The 23,995-nt window shown below is 43.6% G+C and overlaps 1 protein-coding gene across 11 annotated transcripts in view; it reads left to right on the top strand.

Moving 5' to 3' along the window:
• Positions 1 to 23,995, top strand: part of St3gal4 (ST3 beta-galactoside alpha-2,3-sialyltransferase 4) — a 49,649-nt gene that overhangs the window by 13,230 nt on the left and 12,424 nt on the right. The window contains exon 1 of one of the 11 annotated variants that reach the window (XM_063265735.1): positions 4,329 to 5,329. The exons of 7 other annotated variants lie outside the window; for them this stretch is intronic. In XM_063265735.1, the coding sequence (XP_063121805.1) occupies positions 5,288 to 5,329 (42 nt within the window). In that variant the 5' untranslated portion in view covers positions 4,329 to 5,287. Of the gene's footprint in view, positions 1 to 4,328; positions 5,330 to 5,427; positions 5,449 to 23,995 lie in introns of those variants that run through there. 3 more of the 11 variants (XM_039081719.2, NM_001393864.1, XM_008766060.3) reach the window with 3 other exon arrangements.

The raw sequence follows: 23,995 nt of genomic DNA, 5'->3' as shown, positions 1-23,995 counted from the left end.
CTTTACTAATACCCCACTGTGACTTTTTAGGACACCTAAACAACCCCGTGTTCCCCGGGTGGCCCGTGCGGGGTCTCAGATCTCCTGGTCCCCGGGCTATCCTCGATACCACATTTGGCTCTCTCTGACCATCTTTACATCTGACAGATTTGGGTCTTTGTATTTTTCTCAGTCCGTAACCTTCTGTCCCTGCCCCATATAGATCTCAGGTTAAACCCAGCTTCTTTGAGAGAGGGCCCCAACTAGATTGCAGAGGACCTGCCCAGTTACTCTCCGCACCACTGCCCTGGGTCAGTGGCTTCCCAGTATGAGACATTGTTACATTACTTTCATGATTTCTCTCCTTGTCATATGCCTGTCTCTACTTAAGTGTAAACTATGTCTGTGGGCCCGTTGTCTCATCTCTAACTCTTGGTGTTAACAGAACAGTGGCCTGGATTTGGGGCCTGTGGCCCACGCTGGCTTTGGTTTCTGTTCCATGCCCAGCCTTTTGTTTCTTTGTTTGTTTTAACTTGTTTGTTAGTTTTTTGAGACAGGGCTTCTCTCTGTAGCTCTGACTGTCTTGGAACTCACTCTGTAGACCAGGCTGGTTTTGGGCTCAGAGATCCGCCTGCCTCTGCCTCCAGAGCACTGGGATTAAAGGCATGTGCCACTATCTCTTAGGTCCTTGTTGTATTTTTGAAGCCTAGGGGTACTGTTCCTGAACTGCTCTTTTGGGGAGTAGGTAAGGGAGGAGTTGCTCATGGCTCTCCTGCGCCCTGTGGGACTACTCTGTAGGTGATCTCACTTTGGGGTTCTGTGCGGTAACCCTAGAATCAGAGTCATCAGAGCTGGTCACCAGGTGCAAGATCAGTTCCTCTGAAACCACCAATGAGTGTGAAAGCAGGAGGAAGTGATTCGTAGAATTATAAACACAGATAACGTTGGCTCCACCAGCTGTCCCAGGGAGCTCTGGCAAACTCCTGGCCTGTTGCACTCCCAGGTCTTTGCAGAAGGCATGGCTGTCATTGTGTGTGGTGTTGCTAACCTATACAGAGCTGTTGTGTGCATTAGAAATAACCTCTCCATCTGCGCATGGCCTTGCACCATCTATGAAGCAGAGAGAGGGCTGGGTGATCCATCCTGGATGGGGTGTGTGTGTGTGTGTGTGTGTGTGTGTGTGTGTGTGTGTGCATCTGTGTCTGTGTGTTTGTGTCTGTGTGTGTCTGTGTGTGTGTGTCTGTGTCTGCGCGTGTGTGTCCCATGTGTATTTGTGCTAGTCTCTGTCCTTGGAGTGGGACACAAGGAAGAGTAAGAAGACCAGGTCTATGACCAAGGCAGGAGCTGCACATATGTCCTTCAGACCAAGGTCAGCTGCTTCCACCTCAGCACAAACCTAATAGCCACTGTTCTTTGCCACTTTAAGTCACTCTACCAGATTGAGCTGCTGTGTTTTCACCCCTCAGTCACACAGCAGAGAACCTGTGACCTGGAGTCTCAAAAAAAGAGAGACCTAAAGTAATTCAAAATTCAGGTCCAGGTATGTGAGACTCTTAACGCTGTAGTCTTACTTGTAGAATTTTACCTTAGGTCTCTCTCCTTCGCACTGAGTTTTTATTTCAATTAAAAGTGCAGTGTACTCACCACTTTAAGGAAGTTAAAGCCCCAAAGCGTGTCTGAGAGGCCAGTGTGGTGGTGCATTCCTCCAACTACAGCACTTGAGAGATGGAAACAGGGGGATCAGGAGTCCAAGGCTATCCTCAGAGTGAGCTAGAGGCCAGCATGTGCTGTCTGAGACCTGCCTCAGATACACACAGACAGATGGATGGACAGGCAGATGAACACGTGCGTGCATGCATGTGTGTGCACACACACCCACCCACACATACATACATACATACATACATACATACATACATACATACTCCCATCTCAAATACAAGTTTCAAGTTCCAAGCTCACACCTGGAGTCCTATCATTCCAGAGGCTGGAGCGTGAGGATTGTGAGTTTGGGACCACCCTAGATAACACAACGTCCCGCCTTCACTTAAATAAAAAGTTTTAAAAGACAAATCCCCCAGAATGAAAAATGTCTCTTCCTTCCAAACTCTGCTCCCCATTCAAGGCAACCACCTCCGTTTATTTCTGCGTCCTTCCGATTAAATTATTCATATGCAGATAGATGTATGCACGATGTAAGCTTTTGCTAAAAGTGAATCTGGAGATGCACACACTGCTTCTGCGTGGTTCTAGGAATTTAATACTGGACTTCAGGGGTCACTTGGTGGCAGAATGTGTAGATTTAGATTCTCTCTCCACTGCATAGTGTTTTTCAATCTCTGTCATTATGGCATTGACATAGTCTGTGTGGCTAGACATTTACATTGTTCCCACTTTTTGCTGATATACAAAGAGCCAGGAGCCTGGCGCTGTGACAAGTACCCATAGTCCCAGCCCCAGAGAGTGAAGAAAAGGGGTGGTTATGCTTAGCAATTTGATACCAGTATGGGTAGCATAGTTAGACCTGTCTACAAAAACAATGATAAAAAATACATAGAGGTGCTCTATGAGGACCTTGATAGACAGGTCTCTGTGCAAACACCAGGCTTCTAAGCAGAGTAAACTTCTGCCAGTGGATTCCGGGGAAACAAGGATGTTGATAAATATTGCCCAATCTTTACCCACAAAGTTGACTTGGTTTTCAGTTCCACTTACGGAGCCCCATTTCCCTTATTCTCCTCCATTGCTGTATGCCATAGATCTCTGTGGAGATCAGTGAAAAAATGGTGTCCCGGACACACTGGAGTTTGGAGTTTTCACTCTGGTGTTGGGGCCCTGACTCAGGCCCTGGCGTATACAGATAAGAGCTTTACCCGGTCTGCGGTCTTTACATGTAGGTGAGTATCTTCTCATATGTGCTGTTCATATTCTCCACAGTAAGCTGCATGTTTATTTTTTTCTCCCCCTCGAGGTATAGTCTCATTTAGCTCAGGCTAGCCTCAAAATCTCCATGGAGCCAAGAACCACCTCGCACTTCTGCTCTTCCTACTCTCAGTTCCCGTGTGTCAAGGGCTGAGATGACAGACGTGAACCGTCACACCCGACTTAGTGCCGAGGGTTGAGTCTTGGCCTTGCATGTGCCAGGCAAACATTCTTCCCACCAAGCCACATCTCCAGCCCCTCAACTTAAAAACATAACAAGAGACTAGCGTTAACCAACCAAGTTGTGAAATTAGTAAAAGCAAACAGTTCCCCATGTTCTGTCAGGCTTTCTTTTCCCTATAAGAGAGAAAGGCGTGAAGGGTTGAGTGGCATTGCCCTTACCTAGCAGAGGAGGACCCGGGGTTGATCCATAGTCCCATCGAAAAGGAAAGAAATACAAGGTTGAGGCAAAAGTGGGAGAATCGGGTGCAAGTCTGACCTTGGCTACAAGAGCTCCCATCTAAAATGGAGGAGGAGGAGGAAGAGGAGGAGGAAGAGGAAGAAAAGGAGGTAGTGAGGGAGGAGGGGAAGGAGGAGAAGGGGTGGGGGAGAGGTTGGGAGTCAAACTGCTCATTAGGTATAATCCCAGCCCAGGGAGGGAGAGGGAGGGAAGGGGGGGGAAAGGGGGATATTACAAGTATAAAACTAAAGGATTACATCTATAGTCAATTCTTCTAACGTGTCCAGAATTTGTCACTCAAAGTTGGGTATACCTCTGTTTATACCACACACACATAATTCACACACACACACACACACACACACACACACACACACACACACACACACACTACAAACGGTATTGTTTTCTGTTCCATACTTTATCGGCTTGTAACACATAGAAGTTAAATTTATACTTTTAGGTTTATCTGAATCGATCCACATGGATTAATTAGTCAGTTTAAGCAGTACTCAATTGTGCGAACAGACCACAGTTTACTTAGCCAGCTCTCTACCTGGTACCTATTTTTCTGTTCTGCTGTTACATTGCTCTTGGATGGGGTGTCCGTATGAAAGGGAGGTTTATTCTGAGGTACACCCGGGAATGGGATCGCTAGACTTTGAGGTGTGTATGGCTTTCTTTCTCTTTTTGTAAAATACATTTTCTGATTGTGTAGCCTAGGCTGGTCTTGAACTCTTGTCTTCTGTCTCAGCTAAGTGCTAGAATTATAGGCTAGGATTACAAGTATGTACCATCAGACCTGACTCCCTGATTTATTGTGGGGGAAAATACATAATCATAACCTTATATTTTCTTATATTTTCTATCTTAATCATTTAAAAATTTTAAAGTGTGTGTGTGTGTGTGTGTGTGTGTGTGTGTGTGTGTGTGTGTGTGTGTGGTGTTCATGTGGAGTCTAGAGGGCAGCCTTCAGTGTCATCTTCGGGAACACTACCTTTTTTTTCTTTTTGAGATAAGATTTGCTGTCATTGCTCTGGAGTTCACAAGCTTGTCTGGGTATATACTGCTATGCTCACAAAGCGATTATTTCTTTTTAGGTTTATTCAAATTGACCCAGGGGTCTTTACATGGATTTTGGGGACTGAACTCAGGTCATTGTGTTTCAGGGCAAGTCCTTGATGGATTGAGCCATCCCCCTGCCTCCTTTCATAGCCAATTATAAGTACATAGGTCAAGGGTATTAGGTACATTCATAGTGTGCAGCCGTCTCCACCATCACACTGAAGAACTCTTCGTTGTATGAAACAAAAATGGTGAACCCCCTGGACAACTCGTTTTGTGGCTCCCACCCTATCCCCTCAACCACGTTTCTACATCCTGTTGCTATCCTTCTGACTACTGAGCACTCTGAAGTAGAGTCAGACAGTGTGTCTTTGTGACTGCATCATTTGACTTAGCATATTGTCCTCAGTGTTCATCCATTATGTACCAACGGTCAGAAGAAACACGGGCACCAATGTCCCTGATTGGATTGCCTCTACACTTTGGATCTCATGACTGACCAATGCTGCAGAACATAAATTTCCTGGACGTCACGGTTTCATTTCCATTGGGTACATACCCAGAAGTAGAATTGTTGGATCTAATTGTACCCTTTGTTTTTCTTTGGCTTAGTGGGGTTTTTTTATTATTATTCCAATTTGTGGGATTGCTGATACTTGTAGATCACATGCGTTGTGTGTGACTCATTTGAAGCCTGAGTCTTGAGCCCTGAGCACCACTGTGAGGCAGGAAGTGGCTTTGGGAAAGTCTCTTCTGAAGAGACAGCTGCCCAGCAAAGAACCTTTGCTCAGGAGCCCCAGGTTCTGCCTGGCAACAGTGAGAACGACTTCCTCAGTTGACCTCCTTCCTCCCCACTCCGCTATGCTGTATCCCACCAATGCATCTGTGAGTCTGGGCCAACAGGTGGGTCAGGGCTCAGTGCCGGGCGGAGCCTGGGCAGGGGCGCTCTGCTTATCCTTCCAGGCAACTGCAGTCTTGTGCCGTGGTGTAGGAGTAGAGGCAGCCACTGAGAGGACAGACAGGTGAGCACAGTTTTGGGAATGTGTGGGAGCTGTGGCCGAGCCCTTCCCTTTGCTGGAGTGGAACAGAACTGGAGCGGAGCGGGTTGCTGTGCGTCATGCCAAGTGCCTGCTCTGTCCTGGCCTGGCGCTGAGGCTGTGGGCTTAAAAAAGCGTGATCCGTCTTAAGTTTGGACTCCTCTGGAGACTTAGTGTTGGTACTCTGATTTTGTTGTTTTGGGTTTTTATGTAGGCGTTTTGTTGTTTTTTGACAAAATCACACTCTGTAGCCCTTGCCACCCTGAAAGTTGCTATATAAGCCGGCCTTGAACTCTTAGAGAGCTACCTGCTTCTGCTCCCCACCGCTGCCTTGCCACTCACTGACTTGCCACTGCCTCCCGAGTGCTGAATTTAAAGGTGCGTGCCTGAAGGGGATACCCCATTTTCTCGAGGAGGAATCCCAGTTCGGACTACAGAGGCCAAGTTGGACTTCAGGTTTTTCAGAGTCTAGTGCTTCGAGCCCTCCTCAGCCGGGTCCCTGTGTTTTATGCCAAGCTATCTTGAGGAGCATGTGAGAAGGAAAGAGAAATAGGGTGCCAGTGGGCCCTTACCTTTCCTGCGGCCACGCAGAGTCTGCTGTCTTCAGCTTCTGCTGTGTTCCAGCAGCCTGGACCTGGTGGTAGTTGAGTCAGAGACGTCAACTGCCACATCTGCAGAAACCGTATGTGCCTTGTGATAAAGCCGACACAAGTGTCCTTTGTGATAAAGCCGACACAGGTGTCCTTTTGAAAGTACCCATGGGCATTTGGCAGATTGTTGTCACCCCTGCTGGCCCTGAGTTCCCAGTGTGTGACTCTAGCAAGCCTCAGCGCCGTGGCTGTCCAGGTCAGCACTAAAGAGGGTCTGGAGTTTTCTAACTTGACGGAACTTTCTGCTCACGGTTCTCTGGCTTATTTGGTTGAGTGAGCGAATGATAATAATGTAGGCATTTGCTCATTTTAAAATCTGCCAGTTTCTTACCGCGTACCCCGTATTCAATTTGGTGTTGGGGAGACTAGTCTAGTGGACATTAGAGATAGCATGGGGTAGCTGCCACAGTGGAGCTGAAGCAAACCGGTGTGACGAAGGTGAATGTGAGGATGAGAAGGGTCCTGGCAACTCGGTAGCTCGGAGGATGCTGTGGCCAAGAAGGGCGGGGAGTCTGGCCTTAACACGATTCTGAGTCCCACAGGCATAACACTATTGAACGCATCCTAACAGAGATCCAAACATGAAACTGTTGGCTTTGACGCATGCCTTTGCCTCTATCCAGCTTCTGTTCTTCGGTGTGCAGATTGCGGGGTGGGGAACATATGGCCAAAGTTTTCTCATTGGGGAAGGAAGATACCTTTAATGGGGAGGAGATACAGTGACGATAATTAGACCTGCATAGTACAAGGACCTTGAACCCCGTTCAGTCCTCCTGTCTGTGCCTTTTCACCTGTTGATGTTCGGGAATGCACCACCGTGCTAGGCATAGTGCTATAGACCTATAGTGACAGCATGTGGGCAGGAGGATCTAACGCTCATGGACATCTTGAGTTGCATAGAAAATAAGACCCTGCCTCACAAACTGACAACCACCCCACATCCCCCAAGAGAACACAAGGTAAAGATAGCACTTTTAAACCTATCTTTACTCAGGGGTGGAGAGATGGCTGAGTAGTTAAGGGCGCTGGCTGTTTTTCCAGAGGACGTGGGTTTGTGTCTGAAACTGCAGTTTCACAGAATCTGATGCCCAGTTTTGACCTCTGTGGTTACCAGGCAGTGCACATGGTACACAGACACACATGCAAAACACTTGGGCATGTAAAATTAGCCAATTTTAAAAAGACTTAGGGATGGGTGCGGTGCCATAGATCTTTATTCCCAGGCCCCAGAAGGCAGAGGCAGGTGGATCTCTGTGAGTTCAGTCCAGCCTGGTCTCCATATTTGACTCTGCCAGGCCAGCCAAGGCTGTGTACTGAGATCCTGTCTACATTTTCACTCACCTTTCTTTCGCTCCTGTTTTACATGGCTTCAGTCTTGGGTTTACTTCTTATACTTGAAGATGGGGTGCTGCTTATATCCACTATTTGTGGACATTCCCCTTGTCTCACTTGGGATCACTTAGACATCTGTTTACAGGCACGAGAAGACTGTGGGAGGGGCTCTACCTTCCTTTTGTAGACCAGGGACCCAAAGTTTAAGGAAGCCCAGTCATCTCTAAGTCACATAGCTTGCCAGCGGGCGAGATCAGGTCGAGTAGCCTGCCCCCAAAGTGCAGCTCTTGGCCAGGAGAAGACAGAAGGCTCTGTCCAGCCAGCTCCATCTGACCTGCCCATTCGCTCAAAAATGAATGCTCATCGAGGTGGGCTCTGTAAAAGTTTGCAAAGAGTAGGCATTGGGGTGAGATAAGATAGAGGTTGAGTGGGGACAGAGAAGAGCCTATGGACAGTTAAGACATTGTCACCTTGTATTGTGCTTCTGTGCTCAGATGACCTGAGAGAAGTCAAGAGGCAGAGGGAACAGTCTTCTTACCTCTACAAACTGTCTGGCTTAGGACTCTCCTATAAAAATAGAATGGGAGCCATAACCACAAACCACTTAGAATGGGGCTATAGACAGAGTGCTCAGTGGTTAAGAGTATTTGATGCCTTTGCAAAGGATCCAGATTTAGTTCCCAACACCCATATTGGGCAGCTCACAACTGCTTGTAACTCCTGCTCTCCTTTGGGTCCTGCAGGGACCTGCATGCATGAAGTGCACATAGATACATTCAGGTACACACATGCACACACATAAAATTAAAAAAAAAAAAGTGACGTACACCATCAATGTCATCAACACTTGGGAACCAGAGGCAAGAGGATCTCTGTGAGTTTGAGACCAGCCTGGTCTACATAGTATTACCTGGACAGCCAAAGCTATGCAGAGAAACCCTGTCTCAATTTAAAAAAAAGAAGGAGGAGGAGGGGGAGGAGGGGAAGGAAGAAGGGGGAGGAGGAAGAAGAAGAAGGAAGAAGGGGAGGAGGAAGGAGGAGAAAGAAAAGAGGAGGAAGAAGAAGAAAAGGAGGGGAGGAGGAAGAGGAGGAGAAAAATGAGATTACTTTAATGTTTTTGTGTGTATGTGTGCATACACATGCACATGTGCATGCATGTGCCACAGTGTACACGTGGAGGTCAGAGAACACGCATGGAAGAGCGTTCTGTTTGTCTACTGCGTAGCTCCTGCGAATCAAATCTAGGTCATCAAGCTTAGTGGGAATTGCATTTATTCACTGAGCCATCTCTTCAGCCTTTGTTTTGAGACAGAGTCTTATGTAGCCCAGGCTGGCCTCAGACCTGCTGTATAGCTGAAGATAACCTTAAATTCCTGACCATCTTCCCTCTGTCTCCCAAGCACTGGATCATGTTTTGAAAAAAAAATAAATAAATAAAGTGGTGAAATTACTTTTACTATTGTAATATTGTCAAAATATTGCACTTTCAATGTGTAATTACTGTAGTTAGGTGATAAGTTTGCCTTTTAAAAATTAGAATGTTTGTGAAGTCAACAAATGTCCTCTACTTAGAACCCCTGTCAGTGATAACTGGCTGCATAAGTACTTCTGCTTGTTTATTTTCCATTTTTTGCGCTCTCTCTCTCTCTCTCTCTCTCTCTCTCTCTCTCTCTCTGTGTGTGTGTGTGTGTGTGTGTGTGTGTGTGTGTGTGTGTGTGTGTGTATTCATGGAAGGCAGAGGACAGCTTCTTTCAAGAGTCAATTCTTTCCTTTGAGTATATGGCTCCTGGGATCAAATTCAAGTCATTAGTCTTGGCGACAAACACCTTTACCCACTGAACCATCTTTTCTTATAACCTGACCCAGGTATTTTAAGTCACGTGAGCTTGTTGGTATTGTGTGGCCAGATTAGGGCTAGTATAATCCACTATTTCCAGATAAGGCGTCTGTGGGCCAGAGGAGAGAGGGCCTGGCTGTGCTGGTGGGGAGCCAGCCCAGATTCCAGTATCTTAGGCTCCTGGGTAGGCAGTGTTGGAAAAGAGCTGTCTTCAGGAGGCCCTGCTTGGAGCAACCTGAGACAGGTTACTATTGGCAACCATTTCTCCTTTATTTATCCTGTCCCTGACCTGGCCTCCTGACTGGCTACTTGGTCACATGGACTTCAGCTTTCTAGCCCTGAGAATTTATGGAATTTGGTATCTGCCCTTCTAGACAAACACCAGAAGTAAAAATTTCAGGCGGCTCCCTGTGAGGTCTTGTGACTAGCAAGATATCACATGGATGTCTTGACGTTGTTTCATCATTAAGACACTCTATTAGATGGATGAGAAAATGTTTCTACATGGAAGTCTTCCAGGCTGTGATGTTAGGGTAGGTGTGGAACCCAAAGGAGGGCACCGGAGAGAGCCTTGTGATTACACTGGGAAGGTTGTGTTCCTCCCCTTCATTTGTGCTTGGATGGTTTGTAGGACGCCCCTACCTTCCACAGGTGGCTGGGGAACCATTTGGTCAGTTTCTCTTTTCCTCTGCAGTCTCTAAACGAATAGCCTGGAAGAGTCTCCATTAGGCCTCCTGTGATCACTCCACACAGGGATGGGAACTGACCTCCAGCCAGGACATTACTGGGGCCTGTACCAGATGCCAAGGGGACCCAACCCGTTGCCACAATGTCTCCCGTTCTTTTACCACCTATATGTTATGGCAGTGATTCCCGATGAATAGATCCATTTGATAATCCAACCAATTTGTATTGAGAGCCAACCGTGTGCCGAGCACAGTTCTAATTATTGGTGGTGCAGCAGCAGGAAAAAGAATCATTACAGGTAGGAGAGCATGAGCCGTGTCGGAGGGCTGCTGTTGGAAGTGTGGAGAAGGTAAACCAAGTGCTAGAGGCACTGATACCCAAGACCGAGTGTAGACACACCCCTCAGGCCTCGTTTATAGCCAGCGCAGAGGCCAATGGAAGGCGTGTGCCTCGTTTCCCTCACCAAGTCACAGGGGCAAGATACATGAGAGAACAGTTAGGCCATGAAGGAGAAAGGAGTTGGCAATGTGGGTCCCCAGAGATCTGCAAAGACAGCTCATGTGGTTCTTCGTTGGCATGGGGAAGTAAGCCATTGACTGGAGATCACCGTAAAGCAGAACCAGGATGCTGACCATCTACTGACATGAGGGCCCCTGAGGTTGTATTAATTACAACAGGTGAAGAAGAGCGGCTCTTCTTTCTTCCAATGTCCTTATGTAGGCCTCCAGCAGGTATGGCCCAGATTAAAGCTATATACCACCACACCTGGATTGAAACTTGCTTTGTCCCAGGCTGGCCTTGAACTCAGATATCTGTTTGCCTCGGTCTCCTGGGATTAAATGGGTGTACTACCTTGCCTGGGCCTAAGCTTTTCATGCCCACTATGCTTCAAGATCTCCATGTCAAGATCCGGGTCAGAAGCCTCTGTCTTCCTGCCTCAAGAGCTGAATCACAGGTGTGCCCTCCATTTCTGGATTATTGTTCATTCCAAAGGTAGTCAAGTTGAGCCACTCTGCCATGGGTTAGTTTTATTAGGGGGTGTCTATAGTTTCTACTAAAGATTAAGAATGGGGTCCCAGAGAGGTGATAGTTTGATCCTAAATCGGTTCCCCAGTAGGTGTCCTGGTTGACTGTGTTATTGTGCTGTTGGCCCCATTTTACCTCCGTCTTTTGCCCTTCACTTTTTCTCTGTCTCTGTCTCTAAATGGAAGCAGTTACAGTGCATTATCTAGAGGCTTTAGATTAATGCTTGGACAGCCCCATAGCAGTGTCTGGAGTTCTGGCATTTGGTAACATGGGAAAGGCCTGAATGGAGTCTAGTATTTACAGTTCAACTATGCTACTAAGTGTCCTATAGCCTACAAGACGCTGCAGCCATGAGTTACCTGGCTCCTAAAACCCATAGAACAGAGGTTGAAAGAACCCGATTTCAGTAATAAAAGTAATAGTAATAAAAGACAGAGTATCTTTCACGTACCTACGGTGGCATGTGCCCATAATCAGGCACTCTGGTGGCGGAGACAGGAGGATCCGGCATTCTAGGCCAACCTAGCTTACATAGTGAGTTTAAAGTCAGCCACAGCAAAGCAATGGGACTGGCGTTTTTATTTTTAAAATTTTTAATTAATTTTTATTTCATAAAATCATTTTCACTCCCTCCCCAGACTCTTCCCTGATACACGCCTCCTTCCCTGCACCAAAGTTTGGTGTTTTTTTAAATACCCATCAAGTCCAGTTCATACTGTCCATATATTCTTGGGTGTGTAACCTTCTGCCGGAGTGTGGTTGACTTACCAGTGACTACAGGAAGAGAAGAAAATGGACTCTTCCTCTCCCAGGAACTGTCAGTTGCCAATAGCTCCCTGGCTAAGAATGGGACTTCATGCTCACCTCACCTCTTCAGGCTGGGATTGGGTCTGCCCTGAGCGTGCACAGGCCTTCTACATGCTGTCACAATCTCTCTGAGTTTATTGTGTAGCTGGCCTGCTGCGTCCCAAAGACATCTTGTCATCTACTTTCTTTGGCTTTTATACCCTTTCTACCCATTCTTGTACAATAGCCCTGAGCCTTGGAAGGAGGCCGTGTGATATGGATGTCCCGTTTAGGGCTGAGAACCACGTAGTCTGGCTCTGCACTTTTACTGTCTGCTGCAAGATTCTCTGATGAGGCCAGCTTTAGACAGTTTGGAAATGTAAATTCAATGATATAATATTTGTCTAGCATATGCAAGGCCCTGGATCTGAACCCAGAAACACACACACACACACACACACACACACACACACACACACACACACACACACAGAGTCATTACCACTTTTCAAACATCTGCTCTATAATAACTTTTGTAATTTAATCTGGAGACACAAAGAAGCCCCTGGTCAGATATTATTATTTCATGGGCAAGATACAACTGATCAATCATTCTATAATGTGAAATTATACTTTGCTATATAACTCGGGCATTCTAAATCTCTGATTTTGTAGGTCAGAGGATACAGAGCAAGACATACAAACCCGGTAACTCTGAGATGTAAGATTCTATGGCGATTTTAGTGCTCAAAGTAATGTGTAAACAATAGTTTGTGGGAACAAAGCATAAGTTTATTTAGAAATATCTGGACCAGTTCATAAGAGTAGGGTGTTAGAGGAAGAGGATTGCCTAGCCACTCAGAGTCGAGAAGGAGGAGGGCATTGTCTTAGTAACTCTGTGCCTTTGTAACAGCACATTATGAACAGGGTTATTTATGACAGGCGGAAATTTTCCAGCTCATGGTGCCAGGGACTGCCTCTCCCATGGTAGAAAAGGGAAAGGTAAATGTGTAGGGGTAGTGAGGACTCATTTTTTAATAAGGAACTGACTCCAGTAAACAGCTGTTCCCTCTGTAACTCCATATCCTTATCCAGAGGGAGGAGCTCTGAGGACCTAAACACATTTTAAAGATCCCACCTCTCAATTTGGACCTTAGAAATCTATAGTCTCGTCTCTGAAATCAGGTATGAAGAGAGACCTATTCAAGGCAAACTTATCCAATTATGTGTGATTTTTCTTAATACCATTTCTTTTCTCTACCTTTTTTTTTTTTTTTTTTTTTTTGTCTTTTCTATCTGTGCTTAAGATACTATTTTGGAGCTGGTATGATGACTTTTAATCCTAGCACTTGGGAGGCAGAGGCAGGTGGGTTTTCATGAGTTCGAGGCCTGCTTGGTCTACACAGAGTTCCAGGCTAGCCAAGGGCTACACAGTGAGCCTCTGTCTCAAGCACACACTGATAATATTTTGGGTAAAATAATTGCAGGTTTCTTTTTTCTAATTTGAATTTGTCTATACATTTTCCTCTAGCCACCACCATAGCTACTATAACTCTGGATATTTCCTGTCGTTTTTAAAACAAAATCCCGATTGTTTGATTTCACTAAATAAAGACTCAGGACCAGATGCTGTGGTGAAAGCCTACCAGCTCAGAGAAGCTTCGAGAGCACCCAGCTGACCTTCCTTCATTCCAGAAGGAAAGGTCCAGTTCTCCTTCTCCACAGTCTTAAATACCCTAATTAAACCGAATGCCCCTTTCTACTTCCTGTTCATTTCTCTATCCCTCCTCCTGACTTCCTCTCACTCTCTGCTGTTCACTTCTTCCACTCCCTGTTAGCCACTTGCTTGCTCTGCCTCTTGACCTATGGTTGACTTTATTTAATCCTGTTTACAATAAACAGAAAGCTCTTGGATTAAAGGAGTGTGCTAGGGCTGAACCACACCACAAGTAGGGCCAAGTTTTTCCAGTAAATAGTCATGGGGTTCACTGTGTAATCAAATATCCTGCAACATTTCCTCCTTTTTGTCTAAATAAAAATAATAGACTCTTTCTCTAACATCGAGAAACTATATACTATCTGGTAAGAATTACATTCACAACGTCCAGTCCATTTATACTTATAAACTTTTTTTTTCTTTTTTTCAGAGCTGGGGACCAAACCCAGGGCCTTGCGCTTGCTAGGCAAGTGCTCTACCACTGAGCTAAATCCCCAACCCCTATAAACTTCTTCTTAGACCGTTAAACATTTTCTTAAATCCTAAACAATTTAAGCTTAATTGTGAGACTATAACTAACTAGAATTCAACCCCATCCATATGTGAGAAGGATAAATATTACCTGAGTAAACAGGAAGTACAGAGCAAGCAGTTTCTGAAACCATAGAAATGAGAAAGATGGCTGGCTACACAAACAGTCATGCAAGAGTTCCTCTGCAACGCTGGAGCGTCCATCTCCTCAGCCTCCTGGCCCAGAATATCTGACAGATTTTTCTGTGAAGCAGGAATTATGAAGGACTCATCTGTCTTGTCATAGCAGAGTTCAGCAGTCAACTTTCTTTGTGTCCTGCTTGTCCACAGCTTAAATAGCATACTGTTAGCAGTTGAGGCAAGGGCAGTTTTTTGCCCCGTGGCTAGCTTTGCCACCTTTGAAGCGAACTCTGTATGGAGGTTCTTCGATGTCTTTGAAGCACTATGGCAGTGCTGCTAGGAGGTGATAAGTCTCATTGTCAAAAAAAGCCTTAAATTAACAAAACATCTTTAAATGCCATATTCTTCAAAACCTGAGGTTTTTGAAGACCATTTATAGTATATCTGAATAGGCCAATGTTGATTTTTTTTTCTGAATATTTACTACCTGCTCAGCCTTGGAAAAACTATTTCTGTAATAAATTACACTAGGATCTAACATAACAACCACAAGTTTGATTGTCTGTTAACTTGTATCTCTTAACTATCCCAAACAGTTTGTAATGGCAGCTTTTAAAAGGTCTAGAACTTAACACTGCATTTTAAAGAATTTCGTAGGTATGACAAATTAAAAGGAGTTAGCATATAGTATACCGTAACAAATATAACCTAAGGTTTCTATCAGTATACAAAATTCTATACCAGTGTAACCAAACACAACCTCAATTCTGCATTGGTCAACATACTAATGTAAGATTTTTAGCTAGTAGTACTCAATAATCTACCCTTTGTTTCTGTTATTCCTGTATCATTCCTGTATTCCCCCCATTTTGTCTAAATAAAAGGGAAAGATTATAACTCTAACACGGTAAGACTATTTACAATAATGAAGCCCTTTCTGCAAGCTTTCCACGATGCCCAGCTTGGCTGTACTTGGCAATCTTAGGATTAAATAATTTTGAGCTCACAGTTTTGTAAAATACTCGTGTCAGTCTCCTACGAATGGAGTAATTTGAGTGACCTGAGCAGTTTGTAGCATGAAGCTGAACTTTGGGTGGTGTTTGTCAGCTCAGTGGGCAGTCTAGCTAAGTAGAACACAGCAGCTAGCCCACAGGTGTCCACTGCACAGAACCTGGTGGCAGAAGATGCTTGGGGCAGTAGATATTAATCTTATACATTTTGAAATAACATTTATATCTTAAAAGTTTTAGCAGACCAAGTGAAAACCAGAAATTACGAGATTAGTGGCAATAGAATAGTCCTGTTTTGTGTTTTCCTCTGTCCCATACCAAGTGGCTCTTCTAATGTGAGACAGGGATTTTGGATTTTCCTTTAACAAGCATGTCTGGGTTTAGAGAAGGAGAGAGCCATGCTCCAAATCTAAAGCCAACTTTAGTTTTAATTGGGACCATGTAAGAGAGCGTATGCCTGTTATATCTGTAGGAGATGTCAGAGACAAACTGGAGGTAGGCAATACCATTTGTCCAATTTACTCTTTCTCTTGGGACATATTCTCTTGTTGATCTATCCTCTTTCTTTAGATGTTCAGTGGTCTCTGGATTCCTTAGTTGGATGCTTTTATTCTCCTGGAAAGAGAAAAGGAAAACCTTGCCCCAATCCTAGCTGGGAGCTCTGTGATCAAATGAAAGGCATTTTATAGTCTTAATAAGTTAGTTTGGACTGGATGACCAAGCTACCTGACAAACTATTACTTCTTCTTATTCAGGAGATCTCTCTAGTTTGAATCTAATCTTTATCAATTTTGATGCTTTCCATAGCTTTTCTTCTCTTGTAGAAACAAAGGCAAAGCCTTATCTACAAAATAACACACATCCTGGTTTTCATCCTGAGGTCAACACACCTTTAAAATATACAGGATGGGGGCTGGGGATTTAGCTCAGTGGTAGAGCGCTTACCTAGGAAGCGCAAGGCCCTGGGTTCGGTCCCCAGCTCCGAAAAAAAGAACCAAAAAAAAAAAAATATATATATACAGGATGATTTAATTCAACAGTTTTTTTTTTTCTACCATCCAGTGTCTCTCCACAGCTGTGGTCCCTTTCTCATTAACATTTAAAAATTTAAAGTTAATAAAGCACTATATAATCTATCTCTGGGGGTCTTCACCACCCCTTCCTACTTACTAAGCATATCTTTTAAAGTGTGTTTTGATCTTTTTATAACTGCTTGTCCTGTAGGATTGTATGGTATACCTGTAATATGCTTTATGTTGTAATATGCAAAAAATGTTTCATTTTGCTAGAGGCATATGCTGGAATATTATCAGTCTCAATTTGTACAGGGATCTGCATAATAGCCATAACTTCTAATACGTGTGTAATTACAGAATCAGCCTTCTCAGAATTTAAAGCTTAAATTCAAATACTTAATATGTGTTGATGGTATTAGTGCACATAGTTTAATTTTTACACTCGGTAAAATGAAAAACATCCATTTGACAAATTTCATTTTGGGGGGATATCTTGCAGATAATAAGAGTTTGGTTATACAAAAATGGGTAGGGAATTTCCTTATAATTTCCTTGGTTTATTGTCAGGGGATAGAAAAATCTTTCCTTAAACCTTTGGTGCTAACATGGTGTTTCTTATGAAATTCTGAGGCTTCTAGCACATTTCCTATTAATAGCTGATCAATTCTGTCATTACTTTGTCCTAGACCGCTTTGTAAACCAATAGAGGATGTGATACGTGTTATATACAATGGATGCTTTCTATTTCTGATTACTTGTAGTTGAATGAATAGTGAAGTTAATTCTGAATCATCTGAAATAAGTTTAACAGTTTCAATATATAAAGCAACTCTTTCTGCATCTTGAAAATCAGCAACTATAATAAGAGATTCAGGCAGATCTTATAAAACCATAAGAATGGCATGTAGCTCTGATTTTTGGACTGAAACACAAGGGCTCTGAGCCCCTTTACTTATTGTTTTCTGACTTATAACCTGCCTTATACGCATCAGTATAGAATGTAGGGACTTCAGAAGTTGGTGTCCCTTTTACTATACGAGGAAAGATCCAATTAGTTCATTTTATAAACTGAAGTCTCTTGCTTTGGGAATATTTGTTATTAATCTCTTCTCCCAAATTGCTCCAAGCTTTTAGCTGATGTTCATTTTCTGCCCAGAATGAAGCAATTTCAGCATTAGTAAAGGGTACCACAATCTCTATTGAGTCTATTCATGCTAATTGATGAAGGCTTATTTTTTTCCTTTCAGAATCATTCAGAAACATTTTCTATATAGGTCTTTAAGTTTTTGTTCTGTTTGTGTGCTAAAAAAAATCCACTCTAAGATATTATCTTCTCCCTGCATAAGAATTCCTTTAGGAGTGTTGGGGTTCAGGAATTGGCACACAAACCATAAGAATGCCTGAACTTAGCTTCACCTTTTGTGCAAAATGGAGACCGAACACAAAATGGCTACAGTTATGTTAAAAGGAGCAGGGAGAATGAGTAGAGGGCAGAATAATCAAAATACAATCCAACTTTAGATTCAATCAGTCCACATGTGCATCCTATAATTTCTTTTTTACCAGAGCCAATTTTCTCTCAACCTCAGCTGATAATTTTCTCGGACTATTTAAATTCTTATCACCTTGTAAGGTCCGAAATAAATTACTTAGCTCTTAAGTAGTTAATCAAGTTGTAGGTCATAGCCAGTTAATATCTCCCAGCATTTTTTGAAATTCATTAAGAGTTTGTAATTGATAAGCCCTGATCTGTAATTTCTGTGATAGAATTTTCTGTAAAGCCATCTTATATTCTAGATAGTTGATAGAATCTCCTCTTTGTATTTTTTTCAGTAGCAATTTCTAATCACCAGCAAGGCAAAATTCTTTTTACTTTATCAAACATTTTTGCTAAGGTATATCCATCTGAATCAGGCAGTAAGGTATCATCCACTTAATGATAAGTTTTACACTGAAGAAACTGTTTACAAGTTATTTCTAGCAACTGTTGTACAAAATATTGACAAGGAATGGTTGAATCAAATTCGATGTGGGGGCCTGTGGGAGGCCCTGTAGGGTGTTTCCTGATGGCAAGGGTTACCTGGCTTATCCCTTGTTGATCTGCATTCATTAGTCCAATGCCAGCCTCTGCCATACTTTCTGTATACTCCATAAGGCTGGGATCTTCTTTTTAAATTATCACTGGAAGAAACATTGTTTCCAGGAATACTTTGCCTACAATCCCTTTTCAAAAGAGTTTGTTTACCACAATAAAAACATCTGACATTTTATTTTTCTTAAGACTTCTAGAAATTACTTTTCCTGTTAGAATAAAATATTGTGAGATCCAATATCATCAGTATTTCTTATCTTGCCATCTTTTGGTGCCAATTTTGCACTTAAAGATCTAATCACCCATTTGCATTCTAAATTAGCATTTTTAAAAGCTAAAAATTCTATTAGTATTTTTCTGACTTATGAATCTGCTACTATTCTGTTTACACCTGAAGTCAATCTTTGCAAAAAAGAAAGAAAGAAAGAAAGAAAGAAAGAAAGAAAGAAAGAAAGAAAAAAGGAAGAAAGAAAGGAAGGAAGGAAGGAAAAATTACTGAAGGCTTCTTTTGGGCCTTGTATAATTTTAGTAAATGACTCAGAGCTCTTTCCTGATTCTTCAACTTTATCCCTAACATTTAAAGCTGCTAAATGATGTAGTGCCAAGATGTGATCATCAGATTCAAGCTGTCTTTGTAACTCAGCATATTGACCTTCACCTAGCAACTGTTCTTGGGAAATTTTAATACCTTTAGCTTGATTTTATTGTTCCATGACCCTAGCTTCCTCTTTCCATCATGTTTGCCATTGTAACCGAGGACCAGGTTCAAATATTGCTCTTGCCAAATTTTTCCAATCTTGGGGGATAATTCTGTTCTAAGTTGACCATAAATTTAATATCTGCTTCATATAGGATGAATGCACACCAGATGAAACGATTGCTTCCTTAAATCTCCTCAAATCTAATATGTCTATAGGATTCCATGTAATCTCTTCATAACATTGGGGGCACCTATCATCTGATAGGTTTTGAATAGTAATCGGATAAACTAAGGTTGGTTTTCTAACAACCTTGGACAGCCCCTCTTCGGTTTCATCATGCATCATTCTTGTCTAAATTCCTCTGTCTGTGTCTGAATATTTTTCTTATTTTCATTTATGAGTCTCTCTAAAGCTTATCATATTAATCTACTTTTTATCGTTTTATTTTTCTTGTATCTCTAAAGCTTTTTCCTTTGAGCAGTTACAGATAGCCACTATGGATATTAAAAATAAAATATGAAATACCAAGATGATAATAATCATAACTGGTGTTGAGCAAACTTCAGTCAAGTCGTTTAGCCTTTTACTTTCAAGCCATCTAAAGTAGCACTATACAGAGTCCTAGTGTCTCGTATTATGGTATTTCCCATCTTTAACTCTCTTCTTGAGGACTTCTCAGGTGACTTACCAAATCTGATGTCTTCTCAGTTTGCCCTCACCTGGAGTGATTTCTCTGTCTGTGGGGTCATGCCATAAGTTGGAATACCAAATGTTGTTTTGTTTTGAAAATAAAATCCCAGTTGTTAGACTTCAACAAATGAAGACCCAGGATTCAGATATTGGGGTGAAAGCCTACTAGGTCAGAGAAGCTGGGAAAGCACCCAACTGACCTTTCTCCTTGGCCAGCATCCCAAAAAGGAAAGATCCAATTCTCCTTCTATAATTCCTGTTCATTCCTGTATCCCTCCTCCTGACTTCCTCTCACTCTCCCTGTTAGCTGGTTGCTTGTTCTGCCTCCTGACCTATGCTTGACTTTATTTAATCTTGTTTACAATAAACAGAAAGCTCTTGAATTAAAGGTATGTGCTAGGCCTGAGCCATATCACAACTAGAGACAAGTTTTTCCAGTATACAGTCTTGGGGTTCACAGTGTAATCAAATATGCTGCAACAATTTCTTCATTATTATAGCAATTGGGTTTTTTTTTGTTTTGTTTTGTTTTGCCTTTGAATTATTTAGTCACTAGCTACTTGTAAATTAGAATAGTGGGATAGACAATAGAAGAAATAGGTAGAAAGAGAGTGTACTGTAACTGGTCTGTGTATGTCAAAAACGCTAGAAGGAAAGCAATTGAATGTTACCCTCCAGAATGGTCTTCCTTAACTCCTTGTTCTGTTTCTAGACAATGAGTAGAAGCATTGGACTTCAGGACCTAGACACTATCCCAGTAACACTGAAGTTTTACCCTCAGCTCCCAGGCTGATATTAGCTCTCAGACTGATATATTCTGGTTGCCTGAGAGCTCACGGAAGGCTCTGCCTCACCCTGTGGATGGTTTCACCCCACCCCATGATTCCACTAGGCCTCGACTCTATTGTGTTCTGACTCAACAGTTCTGCTGGGCCTTGATATCTTGAAAGTCTTCTGTGCTGGCTCTGCCTGTGCCCTGGCCCCAGGCTGCCATCATAGCCTTTGAAATCTAGGCAGAGGAAGTCATGCCCCACTGCTCTCACATCCTGAATCTACAGAGCTGGCACTAAGTGACCACTGCCACAGCTTGTCTTGTGGTGGTTTTAGAAGGATAGGTCAAGCTACTCCAGAGAGGAGTGGTTGGGGTAGCAGGAAGCTGTGAAGAATGTGGGGAGTGAAGGCTTATCGTAACCCTTGGCAGCAAGCGCCAAGATTTGGCTGCTCTTCTGATTATTTTTCTCTCTTAAGCTTGACACATTCTGGGTGTGAAGTGGGAGGGACGTCAGTAGAAGTATCCAAGGGGCCTTTGGGGTCATTCTCCCATTGTCCTGTGTGAATAGACTCAGACCTCACTCTGTCTATACTAATCTTATCAAATGATTACTTAGCCACACCTGCATTTTTCTTTCATGAAAATGCTTTTAATTTTCTACAGAGTTCAGGCTGAGAATCCTTCAGATCCCTAAGTTCTGTTTTATTTAGTTTATAGATTCCACTTAACAATCACGTCTTTCTACTCACAGTCTAGTGTAGACAGTTAAGCCACACAGCATCCTGAGTGCTTTGTGACTAAGCTTCTTCCACCAAATATCCTTTCTTCCTACTGTCGTCTGTGAAGTTTTAGGACACAGACAATTCAGCCATGTTGTTGGCCATGTTATTGCTAGGCTGGTCTTTACTCTAGTTTCTAACAGCAAGCAAGTCCAGACTTTCCCTACAATTCTAACGTAAGCCCTAACCTGAATCTCTGTTCCTCTTAACTTTTCCTAGCCTGCATATGCAGATTCTTCCAGCTTCTCCTCTCTAGCCGGTTCTAAAGGTTATTTGTTACATCCTCGTCCCATGTATCAAGACTAGATCACTCTTAGTCTGCTTTGTGCTGCTTTAACCAAGTTCTGTAGCCTGGATACTGTATAATGAACAGAAGTACATTTAGATCATGGTTCTGGAGGATGTGCAATCCACGATAAGACCTTCTATCTGTTTCATCTTCGGACAGGTGGAGGCAGAAGGAAGGGCAGAGAGTCGAAGTAGGGGAAAGGGCGAGAGGATGAATTTGTCATTTTATAATGGCTCCATTTTCATCGTACAGAATCCATTCCCGTGGTAAAACCACTAATCTACTCATGAGGGTAGAGCTCTCTGCCCAAAGTACTGAGAAATGAACACCAGGCAGGTTTTCTACTACTGAGCCCTATACATCTCTTATAGGTCATATCTCCCAATACCAACATGTTCAGGATCAATGCATGAACATTAGGGCTCACATTTCAACCATGCGAGGTATCCTAGTGCAGAAAAACCTGGGCATAGTAGGGGGATGTGTAAGTGCATGCTGTGGGAAGGAACGGGGCTCTGTTAGTGCTTGGGGAACTGCTACCCAATGTATCTTAGTTTCTTTTCTAGTTGACATGTCAAAATACCTTGCAAGTAATTTAAGGAAGGAAGGGTTTGTTTTGGCTCATGGTTTGAGGGTACAGTCCATCATGGTGGGAAAGCATGGCAGCCAGGCTGAGAGGTGGCTGGTCACACCGCATTCAAGTCGGGGAAGCAAAGAGCCCTCTGCTGGTGACCAGCTCACTTACTCCCTTCTAGTCAGTCTTGGCCACAGCCAGACAGAGGAACTGTAATGCCTCTGGAGTGGTCCATCTTCCCACCCCAATTAAACCTGATCTGAAAGATCACTCAGACATTCCGTAGGTGATTCCAGAGCCTAACAGGTTGACAGTAACGATGAATCTGATATATCTGCAAGACATGAGGCCTGAATTTGTAGGTTCCTGACTATGCAATGCCAACATCAGTGGTCCTAAGAGTGACTTTTGAGATAGGCGGTTTCTGGGATTCAGTGTTCTAAGCCAGAACGAGGCTTGCTGTTTCATTTCTCAGGGAGGGGTGGAGATGGGCGATGGTATGGGAGTGGGATGCAGAGGATTAGCTCTGAGGAAAGCCTGAGAGAAGGATGATGCAGCCCCAGACAGTTACTTTCAGGGAAGTGTGTTTATTGATCGGAGACAGAACTAGGAAGAGCAAAGAGGTGGCTTTGGATGCACCAGGTGCTGGGAAAAGGATAGGGATTTTCCGTCTAGGTGGTAGGATTTGGAGAGAAAAGTGATGGGTGAGCCTGAAGGTGTTAGAACAGCGGGTTGCTCTACTTTTTTCCCCACAGAACTGAGAACCAGCAGGGTTATGGTTCCATAGTAGAGCACTTGCCTGGCATGCCAACGGCTTGAGTTCAATCCAAACAAAAAAATCCAGAGGGACAGAAAATCAAAGACTAAAGGGCATAGAGCCATTCAGCAAACCTTGGGCTGCCTGTCCCCTGCTCAGTCCTTGGGGGATATTTATCGACTTGAACTCCTTTCGGATAGCAGGCACTGGCTGGGTACCAGTTCCTACAGGGCCCAGTTTCTTCTTCCCATGTCCCCTGGCTAGGTTCATCAGCTCATTTTAAGCCAGGGACACCTTGTTCATGGCAGAATACCAAGGGCAAAGACAGCTATCTTGCCGTGGGCTAGCTTTGCATCATAGCTGACTTATGAGTGAGTGGTTCTTCTTGGCAACTGGCTCCGAGGGGAGGCTGCTGAGCCTTGGACCTGGATAGATCAACTGCAGGCTTCCCCTCAACAGATTGTCCTTGTAGCAACCAGTCCAAGAAGCCCTGTGCCCCTGGAATACTCAGAGACAGAAAGCAATCCCCTGGGCTAGCCCAACAAGGAGAGGAAGTAGCATGGTTAAGTTTGTGACTGGACACCTTGAAGCAAACCTTAAGACTAGCCAGGCTACTTAGAACTGTCCTGGTTCTGATCCGGAAAAAAAATGTGCCAATGTAGACCTGCATTGGGAAAGAAGCCAAAGGAGGAATAGCTATCTCGTTGCTTGGGTTCATTCCAGGATGCTTAGCCATGACTACCAAGGTCTCTTTCCTAAATGTCAGGACCAGACTGTGACTGCGTAGTTGTTGGTCATTCACTCTGTAACCTGTTCTATGTAGTATTTTCCATTTTGACTTCATGCTAGAATCATAGAGGAGGTGGGTTTTGGTGTGTGTGTGTTTGCACGCGCGCGTGTGGTGTGTGTGTGTGTGTGTGTGTGTGTGTGTGTGTGTGTGTGTGTGTGTTTCCCTTTTCACTGCTGATGCTTGACTTCTCTAACTAGACCTAGACATCTGGATACTTTAAAGTCCTCAGGTCGGTGTATTGTATGGCCAACTTAAATGGAGAGCCTTCTCCCTCCTCCTCACCCCCTGCTTAGGAAAGATCTAGAGGAAGGAGGGCAGGAGAGGAGCCCATTAATGAACAATTCTGGCACAGAGTTTTATAACTCCAAGTGTGGTC

Source organism: Rattus norvegicus, chromosome 8, assembly GCF_036323735.1.
Source record: "Rattus norvegicus strain BN/NHsdMcwi chromosome 8, GRCr8, whole genome shotgun sequence".
NCBI classification, from domain to species: Eukaryota; Metazoa; Chordata; class Mammalia; order Rodentia; family Muridae; genus Rattus; species Rattus norvegicus.
Note: the sequence above shows the minus strand (reverse complement) of the source record. Positions and strands in the feature narration are given on the sequence as shown.